We start from the raw sequence: 20,584 nt of genomic DNA, 5'->3' as shown, positions 1-20,584 counted from the left end.
CAACAGTTTCTATAAGTCTCTGCCGGTTTTGACACATTCACATGGGAGAGAGAGAGAGAGAGAGAGAGAGAGAGAGAGAGAGAGAGAGAGAGAGAGAGAGAGAGAGAGAGAGAGAGAGAGAGAGAGAGAGAGAGAGAGAGAGAGAGAGAGAGAGAGAGAGAGAGAGAGAGAGAGAGAGAGAGAGATTATATCTTTATATACATATATCTTACATCTATCATCGCCATTTAATCGTAAAGAACTATACAATTATACAATTGAGGTACAGCCATATGTTTAGACTGATTCAGGAATTGACTTACCTGATCTGAAGTGACGGTTGCACAGGCAGTAACCACCACTATGAGAAGAATGCCACATTTACAATGCCTTGGTTCTTGTTTTGGTAGTCTGTAGAGTGCTCGTCACTTCTTCTTACAGTTGGACCCCTGTATTCTACCATTTAGGATTTTGCATTTACTCAAAAAGTTTTCTATACGACCAAAGCCACGAAGTTTACATTTGGTGTATTGAATTATGCAATATATGATGTCAACGTCGGAAGTGCTATTGTTTTTATTTCACTAATCTCCATGCTGTGTGTGTGTATTTCGTGGTTTGTTATTCTTGAGCCACAAGGTTTTCACCAAAGCATGTCACAGGCATTTTGTTGAGACCTATCAGCTGTTTTAATTTGTGGTAAAAATTTGAATCTTTGAAAGTACAAACCCAATAAAATTCATATGAGCCTATGAGTTTTCCCTTCTCTCTCCCAATAAAAAATACTGATATTTTATTAAAAACATTGCAGAAAATGTTTATACATGTGTCCAGCCAGAAATAGTATCTCTATCATCACTTAAGGCAAAATAGCAAACTAATACTTTATAAGAAAGTATCAATTTTGAAATGTCTTCATCTTCACAAGTTTTTTTTCTTAAATAGATTTAGCAGTCGTCCCATCTTCCCAGTGGTAGCATAACAGATGCAAAACAAAATTAACATTGAGTTCTTCTCTTTTCATTTTATAATAATAAATAGAATGCTATTTACATTCATTCACTTGCTTTGTAACCCAAAATATATCACAAGCCTCACACAATACTTTACATATTGCTAGCATATGAGTAAAACTTGAACTATGTAACATATATTCCAACATTTTGCCTTGACAACTAATAATGATACTGCTTTAAAAACAAACAAACAAACAAACAAACAAACAAACAAACAAACAAACTGAATTATATATTTCTGGCCACAATGGAGATGCAGACAGAAATAAATAATATAAATACAATTCAAAATCAACCCTGAATTAATAAAAAACCTTTCGAAAACCACCTAACAGCAGATCAGATTAGTCCTCATTCTTAATCAGGAATTGAGATAAAAGTTCCTTGCAGACATCCTGCATTGACAGAAAAGAATTCCACACAACAAAATTCACTTATATGCTCAACTTTCAAAGGCTGATTTAATTTTTTTTTTTTTTTGTTGGCCTTGCAGAAAGAAAAATTCATGAAGAGGGGGAGATAACCTGTGCTTATATATACAGTATTTACAAGTCAACAGAAAGCTCAGAACAAAACAGCCAAACTAAAAATATCAATAGGACATTTCTTAGAAGTATTTACCTTTCTTTTATTCTTTGTCACGTAGTTTTCTTTTGACGTCAATACTTTTCTGTGTCCCAGTAAGGAGTCTGAAACATTTATAATCAATACATGGAGATTACACAAGGTCTCTTTGTGTGTCCATTGTGGCAATGCATTAGTTTGCTTTTTTGTTTTTAATCAGATAAGTAGCAACTCAGTCATTTGCTGTCTTTGTTTTTCTCTTGATAAAACTCCATGAAGCTTAGCTCCAAATTGTTATTACTACAGTGACATTCACAATTCATATTTTCTTTGTTAAAAAGACATCAATTTCTCCTATATATGCTTTGTCAAGAAGGCAGCGTAGCAAAATAACTTTTATCTGAAATGTTGGAGTCTGTGCTTCGCCTAGTCCATCGCTTCCATTTGCCTTTGTCAAATCAGTTTGCGTGGGAATCCACTACGATTTGATTCCAACTGAGCTATACCCGTGTGGTGGAGTGGCCATGTGGCAGGTTGGTACTGTTCTGATTGCCCCCAAAAGTAGCGGTATTGAAGTTGTGCAGAGGCTGCATGCCAGCCAGTGAGTTAGGGATCATGGTGATGGTGCTCGGTGTCATCAGCGGTATGTCGTCGGGCGAGCGGCGCAACGTGAGGGTGTAGTCGGGCGGGCAGGCGAGGCGCAGCGTGTCGTGGACCTGCATGGTCTCGCGCTGGTGCTCGTGCTCCAATTGCTGCTGCTTCATCTGCAGGGTCATCAGCTCCTCACTCTGCAGGTGGGCCACGTCATTGGCGGCGGCGGGCGCATTGACCGGCGTGGAGTTATGCTGCGGGGTGGGGATGTGGCGGGTTGAATCGGCACGCCGCTTGTCTTTTTTGTAGTAGAGCGCCGCGAAGGCTAGGATGTTCAAGAACAGGAGGGAGGCGCCTACAGCGATGGTGACGCTCAGCTCGGTGGAGTAGTCCCGCTTGGTCTCGATCAACACGGTCGACTCGTCAATGAGGTCGTCGCTTTTGCGCTGGTCTGTGGTGTGCTTGGTGTTGCCGGATGGCACTCCCGGGTGGCGAGTGGTGGAGGGCCAATTGTTTTTTCCCGGGAAGCGTTTGGTGTAAGGGTACGGTGTGGTGTCTTGAGGAGGTATTTTGGTGGTGGTTGACACGTACTGAAAGAATTCATTAATGTTGTGAAGATGAGGCACCAGCTCCAGCCAGAAGGCAACCTTGGTGGCACGGTAGTGGTCACGGACCCGAGGTTTGAGACCAATGTGAAGGTAGAGCTGGTCTTTGGGGTTATACTTTGTCCAGGCTACCTCCTCGAACCTGTTGGGCTTCGTGTGAATGAACTTTGTATCCTGTGGGACTGGTTGATTAGGGTCCCTGAAAAAGAAACAGGCAAGACGTAATGATGAATAATGGTACTTGGCTTCTGGGCTATGATTTACCACTGTGGTAATCCAAATTGAAAGTGGTAAGAAGAGGCAAAAAGTATCAGAACGTAAAGAAGTCAAACTTATTTATATAAAGCCTCAAAGGGTTTCACAAATAGATTCTAATAAAACTGTGTCCACTCTGTGTTCCAAATCTCTAGAGTAAGATAATGAAGTCAGTGAGATTTAGAATCTTGCAGTCATCAATAATTACAAGTGTCTGTAAAAAATCTACATTTTTATCACAGTTGTAAAGAACTTTGGAAAAACGTTGATATTATTCCATATAATAAAAGGCTGCTCCAATCTCAAAACATCTTTGTCAAAGTAGTTCCACATTAACTTTATATAAAGTATCTCATGCCATGAAACGGCAATATTTTGGCTGATAGTTTGTTCCTGTATTGCAGGATTTAAGAAACACTAACTTCCTTTTAAGGCTGCTCCATAGGTTCTCAATGAGGGATGAGCTTGGGGGAATTTTCTCACTGACTGGCGCAACTAAAGCTTTTTTATGCTTGCAGCACTGGATAGTGTGTTTCTCTGGAAGGCAATAGCCCTCCCGTGGAGGGCAAAGTTCTTTCAAAACAACACCAGAAAGCCATGGTGGTCATCCAGCAACGATCGAGAACTCCCTCCAACTCCATCCATCATCTAAATCAGCATGACTATATATCTTTGTCTGGTGCTGAGCCCATTGCAGACATGTCTGCTTGTGATATTGGTTAAGAGTGGCTAAAATAGAGTATTCAGCATGACTGAAGAACGCATATTTATCAGATCAAACAAGTTTTCTCTTTGACTGAAGATTGAAATGTCCCGTAATCCCTTCCTTTCGCAAGGGATTGGAAAATTCTGCTCTTTTCATCAACAGAAACCTTCTCCCCCGTCATACATAAAAGTTAATTAAGATAACCAGATCGACTAATGATCAAATCCATTTGAGATTGATATGAGCGATCTAAACAGGGAAGAAAAACATGCAAATCCATAAAATTAAAAAAAAAGGAGTCTGGGGATCACTCTTATGACTTGACTGTAGCATTAGCACAGAATGAGTTGTGAAGATCAACATGCATTGTCTGAATTACGGAATGCCTTTCGTCATAGTGTTTCAAGATGGAACAAAGAGCTCTCAGTCGGATGACTATACTTCAGCTCTGAAATTTGGGTAAAGGGAGTCCAGCAAGAGTTCACTTTGTACGCTTGAGTTGCTGCAGAATAATATTCATCGTGGAAGTGAAGTGGAACAGCGCCGAGCTGAACATGCAGTTGAACCACTTCAATTGTGGCTCATGCGTATATTCACTTCACAGAATGGGCCACTAATATTTGAGCGGAAATAGTCTTAGTTTCCAAGCCAGCAGCGACAAGCCGGTGCATCATTCAAATGATCCGATTTATTGTCGGATCAAACTACCTATTGGTGCTTGAGATCACAGTGGAGTGTTCCATAATACAGTGCTTGCTCTTCAAACGGTGAGTGCATTAGGGAGCGTGCACGCGTGGCTCCTAGCATGTGGCAGGATTCGACACAACGCCTGTCATCCCAGCCTTAACATATGCTCCGACAGTATGCCGCTCCTCGGCAGATGAATTAACGAACATTAACACTACGCTAAGGGCCTTCTCTTCACTGTGCACTTAACTGTGAGCTTCTCTTACATATGGTGCAATTAAGCTTTCAATCCAGTCTGTTGTAATAACAGTGATATGACATTTTCATTGGATGCTGTGTCACGCTGGTTATTTAAAAAGAAGAGACTGCTTCACTAAAAGTAATGTTTCCCATATTTGGTTGCTATTTGTGATATGTTGCTGGGGATTCAATGTCAGTGTCAACTTATAAATATTATATCATAAAATATTTACCCAGTTTTGGCAAAGTTAGTCCAGTAGGTCATGACGACTGCACTCAGCATCACGTCGTTTTTGGAGAAATTGCAGTTAAAGAGATCCGTCGGGCCAATCATCGGGATCCCGAAGACATACGGTACTTCGTCCCCGTGGGCTGAGTCGGCCCAGCTGGGTTTCATGTCGCTCTGACAGTGATGGTAGAAAGCATAAAAGTAGGTGGGGGAGCCATACTGGGCATGGAGATCAGCTGTGGCCACTGCTGGCGCCACCCACTGGTGGTCTGTGAACAGCGCCACCAGGGTCTTGCGCCGGTTCTCTGGATTCTCTTTGTCCGCCCAGTCGGTGTACATGAACTTGATTGTCTCGCGTAGGGTGTCCTTGCCCTCAGGGTAGCCATACAGATGGTCCACAAAGTCAGACACGGCAAAGTCAAAATCATTAGCGGAGACACCATCCTCACTGTCCACGATGCCGTCGACAAACTTGAATCCCTCGCCTTGATTGACACCCAGCATAATGTCGTAGTTGAGGAACTCGCCTTGCTCCATGAGAATTTGCGGATCGTCGGGGATCACGTCGCCGTCAATTACGGGGCCGAAGGCGATGTGGTACTTTGCCGGCGTCACGTACTGCTCAATCAGCTCCTTGTAGTTCTTGTTCTGCAGGCACTCCACCAGGTCTAATGTGTCCAGTGTGTTACAGCCCACCTTCTCGGCAAGGACTCGTGTGTACTTAGCGGGCTGGTAGTTGACTGCCCAGCTCGAAAGCGCCGTGCCGCTCTGTATGATGGCCTTCTGGAACATATCTGGAAATGGCATCAAGAATCAGTGCAATTCACGCAGGTCATTCATATGTCATGTTTAAATTAAAACACCACAGTGGCCTTTTCTACAGTGGCACTTCAAGGCTTTTGTTGTGCGCTGAATAAGATTTTACACTGGCTCTTTACCGAATGGGATGATGATGAATTGCCCAAACTCACGGAGCACATTGCCTGTTTCGAATGCTTATATCTAAACCATATACCAAAACATCTTATTTAAAAAAGTATCAATTCTCTTGGCTCAACAAATATCAGCATTATATATAACGCTTACTCATTGCATTCAATGAATGGTGCAGAACGGCAGACACTTGGTATAATTTGTTCTGTCAGACAAAAAAAAAAGTTGCATCCGTACTATTGTAATGAATTAAGAGTTTCAAACGGAACTGAAAGTGCATAGTCGTCGATGACATTGTGTCTCACCAGGCATGAAATTGAATCAATGGCAGAAATTTACTCTTAAAATGAAAGCTGTTTTCTGATAATGATCTTAAAACAAACATGGACTGTGAACACCAAATGTGATGCAAATAGAACTGAGTGAAAATCTTGGCAACAGATCATACTGTGTAACTCCTGGGTGCAGTGGAATATTAAAATAACTAAATAGTCACCGTAACACCACAACAATATCTACATTCAGCCCATTTCTTAGATCTGACGTGTTGGCTCAACTCTCACTGTTGCAGATTCAGTATTTGTATTTTTGCAGCACTATTTATACCCAGGCAGACAAGTTAAAATGATGACTTAACGAGGCCTACTTCAAAAAGGACGTTTTGGCCTCACATTAGACATCGCCAAGCCCCCTCCCGTTCCCATCCCGCCTCCTAGGCCTGTTAAGCAACATCCAAGCTTTTACTCCTGCCACTGTTAATTAAGATGTCGGCTATCGGCCATATTTAGGTCCCTCTAGAGTATGAGGACTTATCAAAAGCAGTCATTTAGAATCTGTCAAACACACACTAGGAAGAATTGAAAGGAAGGAAGCATTTGAGGGTGCTTTTAAGGAACATGGTCCATATACGGCCTGTGAATAATTTTTATGTGGTCAAACAAGACACCGTTTTAAATTTCAAAAGTGTCGTCGTGTACTTTTCAGCACAATTCAGGGATTAACATCCTGTAATTCTACTTATTACTTCAATCTTTGTCGTCTGGACTGATTCAAAAGGATGATAAAGGACTGGGTAAAATATGGTAGTTAATGAATCCCTGGCTTTAACCAAAATCCCGTGCTGCTAAACTGGCACAAAAAAGCAATTTGATACCCTTTAAACAACCTTTGAAATACGAAATACTGTCGTAATATTCCCCAAGGTGGTCAGTTTTTGTTTTTTTTGTTTCATTTCCTTCAACTAGAGAAAATGAGAAGACCACTTCATGGCTGTTTGCAGCCTTAATGCATTGTGATGACTTCATTCGAACTTCTAAAGGAGACTCCAGAGTTAAAATAAGACCAGACACGACCAAATGATGAAACATGTTCATATGTTGGCAAATCTTGTCAAAGCGTATGCAAGCGTAAAGACGTACCTTCTGAGTAATGGGAGAGGGTGAGCAGGCTGACGCACGAGGCCCCGGCACCAGAGCCGAAAATGGTCACTCGTTTTGGGTCTCCTTTGAAGGCCTGGATGTTTTCCTTGATCCACCTGAGAGCCTGAATTTGATCAAGCAAGCCATAGTTGCCCTTGGCCGCCTGGTCTCCAGTGCTCAGAAAGCCTGGAATAATGAATAAAAACAGGAGATAAGCAGATGCCCGTTTTACAACTGGCACTTTCACATGAATTTGTGAAGCGAATATTTCTACTTTATGGCTGAATGACAGGCCATAGTAAATCACAGGGTTAGGAGTTCCATCTAAATTCCAATTTGTTACGGAAAATAGTCAAAGCAAAAGCGTTATTGCAGTTTATTTGTTTGCTGAGGTGTTTAGGGGTGTAATTCACCCCTCATCCCAGCAACTTTGGATATGACTGGGAGGCTTAATCAATGACCTGAAAAAAAACAACATTTAAAGACAAATTCAATGAAGGGAATACTTGAATGTGTAACTTTTGTATAAGTAGCTCACTACAAATGTGTCCAGGGGACAAAATGATGACAACGTGAGGTTGTCTGGCTTGCTGGCATGCTCACCCACAATCTTTCACAACTGATAGACAAACTTGCCCAAAGCGATTAAATAAGGCTGCCCTGGGTTGAATATTGGCCCCTCCTTGCCAGGCCCGAAGGCTTGGCTGGCAATGCCTGGCGACAAAAGTCTTTCCCCGTGAGCCTACCAAAACTACAGTGTCAATTAAAACTGAAAGGGCTACCGGGTTAGAAAGAAAGATGAGAATAGGCAGGAGAGACGTAGCCTGTGGCTGAATGACTGAGAGCAGCTTCAAGTTTGTCAAAGCAAAGTTTAGGGATGATAGCAAATGGGCGGTTGAGAATTACATCGCCTCTGGCAGCCTTCTCTAGCCTGCGGTGCGACCACCAATCCTGGCCGCGCTCACTCTTGTATTCCAACTCCACTCGCTTGAACCATTTGCTTTTTGTACCTTCTCAGCTTCCTCTCTCACCTCTTTGCAAAAGTGTTAAGACTTATGCCCACAAGGCACTTCTGGAAATGTGTAAGGATGCGAAAATCAAAAATAGACTGTGGCGACTGAAGCATAGCCGCAGTCCAGTGAGGAGTTCTTCAAGTTCAGTCTTCAGCTTTTTGCAAGAATCCTCCCAAAACCTTACTTTTGGTGGTCCAAATTATTTCTCATTGTACATGTACTAGTTAAAACGTTTTAACATCTACACTCATACTGCATGGCAAAGTGGGCACAATGGTAAGATCATACTGATAATAATAATAATAATAATAATAATAATAATAATAATAATAATAATTATAATAATTATAATAATAATAATAAATTATAATTAGGATATTTTCCATGAAAACTCATTTGGAGACAGTGTGCCAAAACAACAGGGGACTGCTGCAAGAACAAAATGGAAGAAAATAAAAAATGACAATGCATAACAAGTGTCTATTGTACATGAGATACCATACGGTACCACCATGCAATATTTTTACATCTGCTTCTTTAGGCTAAGATTGTATGAATAACATTAAAAGGAATGATTCATGGTAAGATTGTATGAATAACATTAAAAGGAATGAAACAACAATTGTGTGGCCTGACTTGTTGCAGATTGGGTCACAGTAGTACAGTAAATAAAGAAAAGGCAGTACATTAAATCTCTTACCAGTGCACCATTTTGTAATGATGATGTTATTAATTAAGTATGTGCACAGCAGTTCCTGGGATCGAGGCTCCAGCCCACTCTAATGAGGACAAATGACATAGAGATGAACGACTGGAGGAATATTTAATTAGTTTTCCTTACTATCCAAATGCTGAAAACAGATTTTAGGTATCCTATAAAAAATGTTGTTTTTACAGGAAATTACCACCAGCTATAGTTGCTACTGTTAAATTACGGTAACACGTTTTAAATATTTATGGTGCAGAATTGTATCGATGCTGCTGATTTTACAGTTAAACAGTGGGGTTTCTTGTCCTTCTAGCAATAAAGCGGGTCTGAAGAATAAAGAAAATTAGGAACTTTAGAATGTCGATAATAATCTTCAAATTCTGAAGCAAATGGATAACCAACAGGCTTTAACAGACTAGTCTACAATGCTCCACATCACTATTTAGAGCTTGTCTGTGGTGCAAAAACGGTGGAAAAAAGTCAATGTTGTTGATGCATCAAGTTCAAATTGATTTTCACAACATTAGTGTCTACTACAATAAAATGCTGTCGCCAAACACCCAACTCGTCAATGGCAGTCAACAAAAGCTGTGGAGGATCCGACTACAAAACAACTTTAACTGGACAGAAAACAGGAATGGAATTGAAGAATCTGACTTTTTCCATTAACCAAACCCATTTCAAGCCAGTCCCTTTTGCAACATTGAGAATTTTAAAGAATAGTCTATTCTGCGTACAGAAAAATAACATTGATACACAACTCTGGGAAATGAGATTCTCAGCAAAAGACTCACAATGCACCATTCTAGCCCATTCTGCAGCTGGGGTTATTTATTCTCCTGAAGTACCACCGTTTCCCTCTGACACTAATGAGATGTAAATAACATTGAAGATAAGAGAGCTTGGCTTATGATGTGGCACCAAAGACAGAAAATCATTGTTAGCGTTTTTTTATAACACAAAAAAAGGTAGTGCCATTTGCACGTAATCTCCACATGATAATAAAAAAAATCATTATCAATTATCCGGCAAAACTTGAATAAAGCTTTCTACCTCCTCACAGGAGAAAATGTGACACATAGCAGTGTGCGTGCGTCACTCCTTTCTTGAATGTTCTGAACAAAATATGACCCAGAGACTGTGATTTCCATTTATTGAAGAAAAAAAAAACCTTCTGATGATAGCATATTCATCTTGGTGTCATTTAAATATAACAGGGAGAGAAAAGTGAATTGCTCATCATCCATGCAGAGGCCTTCCTCCATCACACGATTCGAGTGAGAGACAGCACACTCTGACAACATGACGGTTATACTAGTTAATTGTGCTCTGTGTCCAGAAGATAATTCCCCCCATAGCTGAACGTTGAAATGTTAATTAACAAAGGGAAAGACAGGGAAGGCAAGTGTGAGATATGATGAGCAAAGCCAGCTCAGCTCCAACAGTCAGCGAGCATTGACGCCAGACCAGCTTCGCTGTAATTTGGAAGTGTTGCTACCCGCAAGAGACCTCGGGACACGCCTGTTTTTATATAACATAATCTCCTGCGTGTCATGTTCCTGTTTCTCTGCCTGCCCGTCTGCTGCTTTGTTTTTTTTTCCTTTCCAGTCTCCCGGCTGAGCAATGGTGGGCGGAGCCTGCTGTGTCTCACCTGCTGATCATCGGACGAGTATTTCCAGGCAGCAGAAGCCAAAGAAAAGATGCGGCATTTTTGTTTTTGCTTTTCATCATCGTCCCTAAATTTGTCTTTGCTCAATACTCTGAAAGTGTTTGCTCAGCTGTTCTCGTATGCAGAGTTGGCCCTACTCGATGTGATGCCTGAGGCGAGATTCTAGGTCGCGCCCCCTTCCATCAGCCTTTTACGTACATACACTTAGAAAAGAAATAGAAATACATTGTTTTTTTAAACACCTCGCCTAATTTAAAATCGAAAATTGAATTTTAAATATTTAATGGTTACAATTTTGACATGTGACAAATATCACACATTAGATGTGCTGCTTTCATACATCGCTGCTGTTCAATTCTGCTCTCTTTCATTGTCTAATGTATTCAGTATGCACATACTGTAGATATTTTTGGACCTCCCCAGGATAGCTGCTAGGCACCAGCTTGGGGCTACCCAACGGGACTGCGGGGAGATTTTTCAAAATGAGACTCGCGGGAATCGCAATAATTCCAAAGTTATAACAGATAAGAAGTAGCTCTGTGAAAAAAAAACAACAGTTAATTCTGCACACTTAATGTTTGCAACAATGCAAGTGTACATGTAGATATTGCTGAGTTTAATAGTCTGGGTGTTCTTTCGAATAGATTATACGCCATGCTTTTGTGTGTCTCTTATTTAATCTGAACATCTTTGATGTTTCACTTCTGTTCCAGTAACAAGGAAAAGTTGTCTGTTTACTTTTGACAGCGCTGGATGTTCCGCACCAGATCAGAAGAAACAAGAACAAGTTCATCTGCTGATCTAGGGCAAGCCTGTTTTTCACACATACGCACATCTAGACTTGTATGCTTGAACTCTGCATGTGCAATAAAACTAGGACTAAAATAAAACCAGGTCAGGATCTTAAAATTCTATCAAAAACTTTGTAACCTAAACAGACCTCTGCGTCGCACAGTCTATAAAACACCGAAGAGTGACACAACACATTGACAAAAAATACGTATTGATGTTTTGACACAGCCACCACAGGCATTCTGGATTGAATATAATCCAAAATTGGTGTTCTTACTTTGCTGAAGGTGTCACAATACCTCATTGTCAGGATGTTGGCAGGAGAACACCAATGTAGCAAAACAAAGGTGTATCTTTTGTTCATGTGTTTGTCAAAACAAGCAGAAACTACAATGTGCGCACACAAACACAAAATCAGGCGTGAAAATGTTTCTTCACTCAAAAATGATTTTTAATTTACTTTATTGAATTACTTTTATAGCTGAAAAAGGAAAGAAACATTTTCAATGCACACTTATTTTTGTATTGGAGCCAGGTTGTCTGACCTTTGAAACATAACAAAATGCATGAAAACCGCTTCAGGATTTGCTGAATTAAGATGAATACGTTTCAATAGAAATAAATGAGCCTAGTTAGGGTTCAAGCAAGTTGTGGCATATACAAATACTGAAAAATATTGAATGAAAAATCCAAATCAGCTATGTGCCTATTTGTTTCTTTTTCATTAATGCAGCTGGAAATCACAAAATGAGTTATTATCCATTTCCCATTTTCTTTTTGTTTTTTGGGGAGCAGAACAAATATTAAGAAAACAAATTATTATTTTGGTTTTGTTTTGAAAAATCAATGATCAGGATTCACATCAATCCTGCATTAATTGAATGCTACAAAAATTAAAAATGTCCTAACCTACCGACAGAAGGGCATGGCAACTTAATACGATGAAGGAAAGTGAAATCTGTTACAACAGCTGAAGTAGACATGCGTGTGCGTGTGTTGAGTAAGCGGGCGGGGGGTGGGCTGACTGCTTAGGTGTTAAAGTAAAAATATCTGCTATTTGAAAGTAAACAAATTTGTGTTTGGTAGATTGCATGGTTGTAACTTGCTTTTTATCAGTAATAGTTATACTGTCAAAAGGCTGCTACCATTTGAATGGTGGCACATTTGATGAGCTGAATTGAGTATGATGATATGCTCGAGAGAAAAAAAATGACAGCGCTGACTTGTCTGGTATTTTGGTGGAATGAAACAAGACACACTGGCAATTAAGTCATTTCTTCATTGAACAAATTGGAGCCTCACTATCGTGTGTGTGCTTACACAGCCACAACAGCCTGGCATCTCTCCCTCATGCTGCTCACCAGCCTGACCACACACTGCTGTGGGATGACATCCCATTCTTCCAGCAGCATTCTCGCATGTCAGCCAACGTGGTTGCGTTGGTCACTTTGCCACACACAGCAGGCCCAAGCTGATCTGACAAATGTTCAGTCGGGTTGAGGTCAGGACTGCAAGCAGGACATTCTATCCTCTGTCTACTCCCAAATTTGGGAACCAGTCTCGGATGGGTGGCGGTAAGGGGTTGTCATCTTGGAGAAAGTTCATCTATTCAGAATACTTCTGCAAGGTTTGACATTGGTATGTGGTCATAAATAATTAACCATCAAAGTGTTTCATCCGGAATAGGCTCCAGCACCCCTGCGGCAATGGTGAAATAGGCAGCAACGGAGAATGAAAGTTTTTCTTAATCAGACCAACATAGAGTTTTTCCTTTGAGCCAATATCAAGAACTTTATAAGAAGTGGCAATTTTTGGCATGTGGCATGGGATTCCCTGGGCGCAGTCATCGTAACCAAAAATAATAATACAAAATTCTTGCAAGACGATGCAGTATAAGTTGACAAATCTTATCATTAACATAGAGAGGAGAAGTCAAAACAGTTTGAAAGGAAAATAATTAAAGGAGAAATGAGAACACAATGCCAGCGTTCTTAATGACTATATTATGCTGTTATTTTATGGGAGTGCCAGGGGGCGAGTTTCAACTTAAAATTGTTGCTAACCTCTCATATACCATTTATTAGCACAGTAACTTGTAATGTCTCATTTATTAGCCTTTTGGCAAGATGCTTGAATAATTCTCTCAGTCGATACTTTTTTAAACTTACTTATGGATAGAACAGGGTTCATACATCGTCTGCATTAAGGCAAGTACAAGTCAAGACTTATGACATTTTGATTCAATTTAAAATTGAATAGAAAATCCACTTGACATTGTTCTCAATGCGCCATGTTGTCCAAAGTTGTTGCAGTACATAAATATGCATCTGCTCTTACATGTCCCACCAACGCTGTTTTGTTGGTTCTGCTTTTGTGATTGTGGGATGTTACCATGAGATCCATTTGGTCAATTATTATTATTATTATTACTATTATTATTTTAAAAGAATAAGTTATTTTGAGATTAAGACTATTACAATTTTAAAGGCTTTCATATCTTGTAAAAATGTTTTGAGAGATTAATTTAAGACATTGATTTTATGATTGTAAAAAACATTTTGCTTTTTCCATTCAATCATTTTAAAAACTATCAATTTCAGTAATATGCAAAAAAAAAACGTACATATGATCTATCACATCAATGTACCTTTTTTTGTAATGAGATCGTAGGTCTAGTAGTCTCTCATGAGATTACATGGGTTGCGCATCACTATACATGGCAGACCTGTTTCTGACCTTGATGTCACAAATCATTAGTGAGATGAATAGAACTGATGCACACTCATTGAACATCCCAGACACACACACACACTCAGTGCATTTGTGTGTGTGCCTTCATCTCCACCGAAACCCTGAGACTGTCTCACGGAACCCTCAGGCTTTGATCGAACCCAGGTTAAAAACCACTGGTAAAAATAAAGCAACTAGCCCAAAAACGTGTTCCTTGTAACAAAAAGTGATAGTGAAGGAACTGCTTGGATTGGACAAACAAGAGTTAAGTACTTTGAATTACAACATGCCATTTAACCAAGGGTGTCTCTACATTTTATGGATGGGGGGGGGTTAAGCCCGGAGGAGATGTGAGTGAATGCAGCCTGCAAGCACACAATTAAACAAGCAGAAAAAGACTCACACAAATAGAGGAAGTGTATGTATAGCATTAACCACACAAAAAAAATCACACTATATAGAAAACTATGCAAAGGTCACTGTGTTGTCATAAAGTGAGCCAAACTCATCATTTTCAATAAATGAATAAAACAATATGGAGAAAGTTTACCTTTGAAAAGGTCATAATGCAAAATTAAATGGAATTAATTACTACAATCACCAACGACTTGTTTGGTGGAAGAATGTCATAAAATGTCGCTAGCTGTTATTAAAAAATGTTATAAAAAATGTTATAAAATTTAAAGATAGCAAAATATGTTGTGACTCAGTGTGTAGGGACTATCCTTTGTTTAATTGTTCGCTCCAAAATACTTTTGAAGTCACATTTTGGTGTAGATGTACCGAAATGGTTGAAGAAAAACATCACTCGATGATGTTTAAATTAAATAATAAACGTCGTGTGGAAATATCTGGGACAGGATCATTTGGCTTTATCTCTTTATCTCTTGTCTGTCTCCACTTTCTAGTCATGACTTCCCTCATTATATTTTCAAGTAATATCACATCTTAAATGATGCACCTTGCCAGAAATGTTTCATTTTCCAAAATCATCTTGAACTGTATATGCTTTCTAGGCAGTTTGCATCAAAAATATTCTGTGAAATCTTTTAGTCTCACATTTCCAGACGTCACTTTCCTTGTTACTCTCTCAATTCATGCCCTGATTCCTATTGTTCAATATGAACGTATGAGTGACATTATTAGTCCATTATTGTTGCTTTAATTATCTTCTGTTGACGTCGTAGTAAATGAGCTCAGCTGTTCTATGGTGTGAATTTATGCTCTGAATCCACTCACTAACCACTTTCAGGTTAATGTAAACAGGAGCTTTACAGATTAATTGACAAGCTAGTTAGTAGTAGTATAGGACTTTGTGCTGTTAGGCATGAGCTAAGCCATTTTTACTATCTGCAGTAATGAAGGCAAACTTTCTTGAAAAACGTTCTTTAGTCTAGCCTCCTGGTTCTTTTTATCTTTCCTGCCTCTAATCGCCCTGTGTGCTGAGGCAAGCAATGCGTTACTCCCCCTAAAATAAGCCTTATGATGTCATTGCCTAATGTTTGACCCCATATCAAGGTAACCTTGGTTGACATAACCTTTCGAGTCCATAGGGCTATTTTTCGAGACATACAAACAAGCTGAAACGTTTGGAGAAGCTTGGTTGAAAACGGCACAGGTTGGAGTCTTCTAGAAACACCACCTTCACTGCAATCCTGTGTTGAGAGGCATTCGAAATCAATGTTGTTTTTGTTTGACAAATACGTAATGGTTGTGTAGTCACGAAAGAAGCACTGTTGTCAAGAGCATTTATGTATTTATCGGTCTGCTGGGAAATAAATTCCAAAGGCCATATATTTATGAAAAAAAATCCATTTCTATTTGGGTGGATGTAAATATTTCTGAGGGCGCCTTTTATAAAGGTTGTCCTTATGTTCACAATGTGATTCATTCATTGACGGAAATGACTAAATACTTCAAATTTCTTTGCTAGTTGATTTATGGGTACATATATGTGTGCATATTTTCAAATGTGGCAAATTTCAATAAATAAAGGAAGGTCATCCATAAAAAAGGGAGCATTCATGTGCCGGGGACATATTTCTCTGCAGTGAGCCGCACTCAACTGTGGCAAAGTGTGATTGGTTACACATCCGTTCAGCCGGGACGCTACCCTAGTGATCCACCAGCGTATGGTAATTAAATTCTGCAGAGCTAATTAGAATCTATTTGACATCCATGGGGAGACATTTGCACAGCTTGCAGAGCTGCACAAACAACTCACAGGCACAAGCAGCCATGTGCATTGCAGCCATTTTAAATAGGGAAAGATGCTGTTACAGCACACAAGGTATATTGTTAGTTAGCTTCAAGTAAATAAAAGTTTGTCATCATTTCGTGCGGGCCAGCCATGATAACACATTTGTCCGGACGATATATTTTCCCAGAAACTATCGCTCTAAAACAATAAAGGGGGTGATTGCTTAGTGAAGGTCCTAGACGACACTGCTTACTACAGGCATGGGACAATTGTGAATAGGTACCAAACTCTTGTTGATGTAATATGGAGTGACTTTTAATTCACGTTTCCTCAACGACACTGTTTTTTTGTGTAATCATGATACTGTTCTGCAGACACATTTTCAAATAGGTGCCCAATAGAACTAGCAAGGAGTAGAGCAGTTTTGAGACTCTGGACATGTGGTGTTTTTTGGTTTTGTTTTGTTTTTTTGGACCAGTTGGCGTTTATGGAGGTATCACGGGGGCGCTCAAGAAGAAGGAAATTGCAATAATCCATCAGAAGCCACAAGGCTGTGAACAAGGATGGCAGTGGAACGAGGAATGAAGGAGGGGGGACGGCGATTAATATTATGGAGATGAATAGATGCGCATCATGTGATGTTATTTATGAGAGCCCAATATGATAAGCTGCTATTGAACATGAATCGTAAAACTCAACAAGAAGGATTTCAGTTTTCTCCCTTTAACAACACTGGCCCTGAATAAGAATTTAATTAATTGCCAATGGAAACGAGATAGTGTATGGGCAGAGGACACAGCCTTGGGGCACAAACTTGTTGTGGACTGCACCATTATCGTGGCCATTGTTGGAACTTCAGTAGTGAGAATGTACGGCGACAGTGAAAAGGGAGAGCAGAACATGAAAGCAAGTTTGAAGCAAAGTTGTCAAGAGGGGATCGAGCTGACAGGTAGATGTTTTCACTTCACAAATGATGACTGAGATTTCTCCGGCAGAGGGAAGAGAGTGACAGAAAGTGACAGAAGAGAATGTTGAGTATCAGAGTGGGAGTGAGGCAAACTGCTGGAAGGGAGTTGCTGATGCATCTTAAAGATGTTTGCAGTTTGAGGGCATAGAGTCTGTCTGTCTGTCTGAGCACTGAGATTGAGGAACTGAAGTTGTCTCTACTTCCTTTGCTTCATTAAATCATCACTGTTTCATTGATAAGAACCCAATTGCCAAGCTAGTCTTGTCCGGAAAAGCAAACGCCTCCTTTTCAAATGTAAGGTTTTTGGGAGCTAAAAATGAGAGCAAGATAATCATTTCAACCCCCACCCCCAGCATTAATTAAACCTGAGATGTGGCTAATGTAGAAGCCATTTAAATGCCCCACATTAACAACAAATAAAATAAAAGTTCAAATGTTCTAATATGGCATCTAGTTGCTGGATTGATGTTAGTCCGCCTGCTGGCTACTGTTGAGGTGTCTTTGAGGATGATGCAAAGTATACATTCAATGTAAATTTCTCCTTGAGTATCTCTAATGAGTATTTCAAAAACATCTTTAAGGTTTTATGCTAACTCTGACACCACCCAAAGCGTGATTCTGCTCTTACCGTGCTTCACAGTATTGTATACCATATGGGATTATGGCCCAAAAACGTCATCTTTGTTTCACGGGACCGCAACGACAACACCTGAATGTGTTAACAGTTGAACATTCTTGTGTAGACTTTTTTTTTTTTTATCCTCTGAATGTTGAAGTCATGCATTCCTTTTGTGGAAGATAAAAGAGTGGCTGTCTGAATAAGAGAAGCAATCAAGGCAAAATGTTTGCTTCTACACTGTCAAATGAATGACTTTACGCTTTATTAGGAATAAAAAAAGGAGGCAAAGCTCCTAAGGGGTAAGATTCCGCAAATGTCCATTAACGTCAGAGCAGTTGTCAGATCTGACCATGTGTCATTCCCAAATAGCGTCTTCCGCCTCCGCTCTTTCATTTGCAACCGGGATGGGCCGGCCCGGGGCCGGCCTGCTGCTGCTCCAACACCCACATCATTAAAGTGTTATCATCGTGGACATGTGATGGCACGCATTCCAACACAGCCTGTTAGGAACTGACAAGGCTGGCAAAGAATATCTGACAAAGCGCCTACTAAATATTCAGAATGAAGGAATCGCAAGCAAGCCTGTGAGTCTGCTCTCGCTCTCTCCCCACATAGCCTTTCTCCATCACTGAGTAGAGCTGGAATGGCAGCCCCCTACTTGCATTTTCAAATTGCTTCCCAAACTTAGCCAGCCATGGCAGATCTGCACTGGCCAGAGGACGGAATGAGGGCAAACGCAGAGGTACAGGTTTCCAAAATGAAATGTTTCGGTGCATCATGTCTTCAGAAAGTAAGCCATTTGAACTGAATCTTGGCAATGGATACACACCAACAGCGAGGTTACCCCTGCAAGGACAGAAATAATTACGAGTCCACTTTAATTTATTTTCATCGAGCAGGAGGCCAGGAGGACATGTAAAGTCACAACATACGACCATTGCCACTGACATCTACAGACAATATGGAGTCGTGTTTTTGGACTGTCGAAGGGAGCTGGAGTAGGACCCACACAGGCGCGGAGAGAAGACAAAATCTCCACTCTAAGAAGTCTAATTCGAAAAGAAGAAAGACAGCAGTGCTAAACACTTATGCACTTTTCTGCCCCATTTCTTTTATTTCTTCACTTATTCGTCTAGACTATCTTAAAAAGCATATATTTGTCTCAGTAATTTTGAGATATTCATTGACTAAATTATTATGAAGGTATCAAATTAACTCCAATTTGTGTTTTTTACCTTTTGTCACACTCCACCGTGGCTTTACGTGTTAACCCTTAATTTCAATCTAATTTAATTAGGTTTTAGCAGTAACTGAATATTTTTATCTCTGGTTTTATTATGGCAAGCTTTCCCAGTAATAAAAAAATACATTGTGGAACATTAAATTCATGGGGACTACAATCTCTTAAGGGGCAAAGACATTTAAAGCGGGAAAAAAAAAAAAAAAAAAACGTATAAAATTGTTTACAAGCTTTGGATGCCCTCAGAGAACACCACTTGCAAGCGAGATTGTATTTTGCCTATTCCAAATTGGGACAGCATACAAAAAAAGTGTTACTTTAAGGTGACATTACTACAGGGGTAGTAAGGTTGGGGCGCTCCAGGGCGTGACAGTTGGTCTGAGTAGGAGACAGCGAGGGGGACAGTGATGGAGTGTGAGCAGCTTCGACACACATTGCCGTCACGTCCTAGCAGTCATTTGTATTCTAGGCAGATGTCCTGCCTCAAACCCAGGAGTGTTTGCAGATTTGTGCTGCAGCAAGCGATAACATAGTACTGGGCATGGCATGAATCACTTTACGCTCCTTCACTTTTGGAGATGAAAGGCTATGAACATTTCACATGAATGTACTGATCAAAATGATACCAATATGATCACAATATTTAAGATGTGTGAAACTAAAAGAATTGAATTGCAACGGGTTTTATTTGGGCAAAAAGTCAAGTAAAAAGTAACAAACATCCATGCAAGGAAGACCCTGCAAAGTCTATTTAAAACTTTAACAGTTATCAAAGATGCAACAGGAATGACCCCCCCCCTTTTTTTTGCACCTTCATCCCACACCAGATGGGAGAACTCAAAAGACATCAATTGAAGAATTTAAATGCGAACGCAGATAAGATCTCATTTTCTGTGAATGTACAAAATGAGTTTAATTATTTGTAATTTCCAAATTTATGTATAGAAGATACAGCCGCCACTTTCGGACACAAGATGCTTTTGGAGCCCCCACCGGTCGGATCTCTTTGAGTTGGAATTTGAACTTGAAATACGGAATACAATTACTTTTTTTCTTAAATTGATAGTCCCGGGTAGGCAATTGAGAAAAGATTCTCATTTGCAATGTGGATTTGCTTTGGCGTTAAATTTCATGACATAGTCTCTCTTAGACATTATCACACCATGGATATTTGGCAATATAGTTGACAGTTCCCTTTTATGCTCACTTTCAAGCACAATTAAATCGTCATTAGCAGCAACCGCAGTGAGTTGGCAAAGACATTTTTGATCATGTACAGAATTAATGACAAGTGTGTGATGACGTAAATATGTAGCAAGATACATTTGGCACTTGTCAGTTTCTAAAATAAGTTTTTAGCAAGTTTTTGAAGGTTTTGCAGGAATAGGAAATGCAAAATGGAACGAGGCCGCTAGTCGGCAA

At 40.0% G+C, this 20,584-nt stretch overlaps 1 protein-coding gene across 1 annotated transcript in view; it reads right to left on the bottom strand.

Annotated features, from left to right (window-relative positions):
• Positions 1 to 662: 662 nt before the first annotated feature.
• nlgn4xa (neuroligin 4 X-linked a) overlaps positions 663 to 20,584 on the bottom strand; it is a 41,168-nt gene continuing 21,246 nt past the window's right edge. Inside the window, exons 3-5 of the mRNA XM_085919621.1 lie at positions 7,224 to 7,409; positions 4,877 to 5,666; positions 663 to 2,954 (exon numbers count right to left, since the gene is read on the bottom strand). Coding sequence (XP_085775747.1) covers positions 2,060 to 2,954; positions 4,877 to 5,666; positions 7,224 to 7,409 — 1,871 coding nt within the window. The 3' untranslated portion in view covers positions 663 to 2,059. The remainder of the gene's footprint in view (positions 2,955 to 4,876; positions 5,667 to 7,223; positions 7,410 to 20,584) is intronic.

This window comes from Syngnathus leptorhynchus, chromosome 1, assembly GCF_054491065.1.
Source record: "Syngnathus leptorhynchus isolate UIUO chromosome 1, UIUO_Slep, whole genome shotgun sequence".
Classification (NCBI taxonomy): domain Eukaryota; kingdom Metazoa; phylum Chordata; class Actinopteri; order Syngnathiformes; family Syngnathidae; genus Syngnathus; species Syngnathus leptorhynchus.
This window is presented reverse-complemented; position numbering and strand designations above follow the sequence as displayed.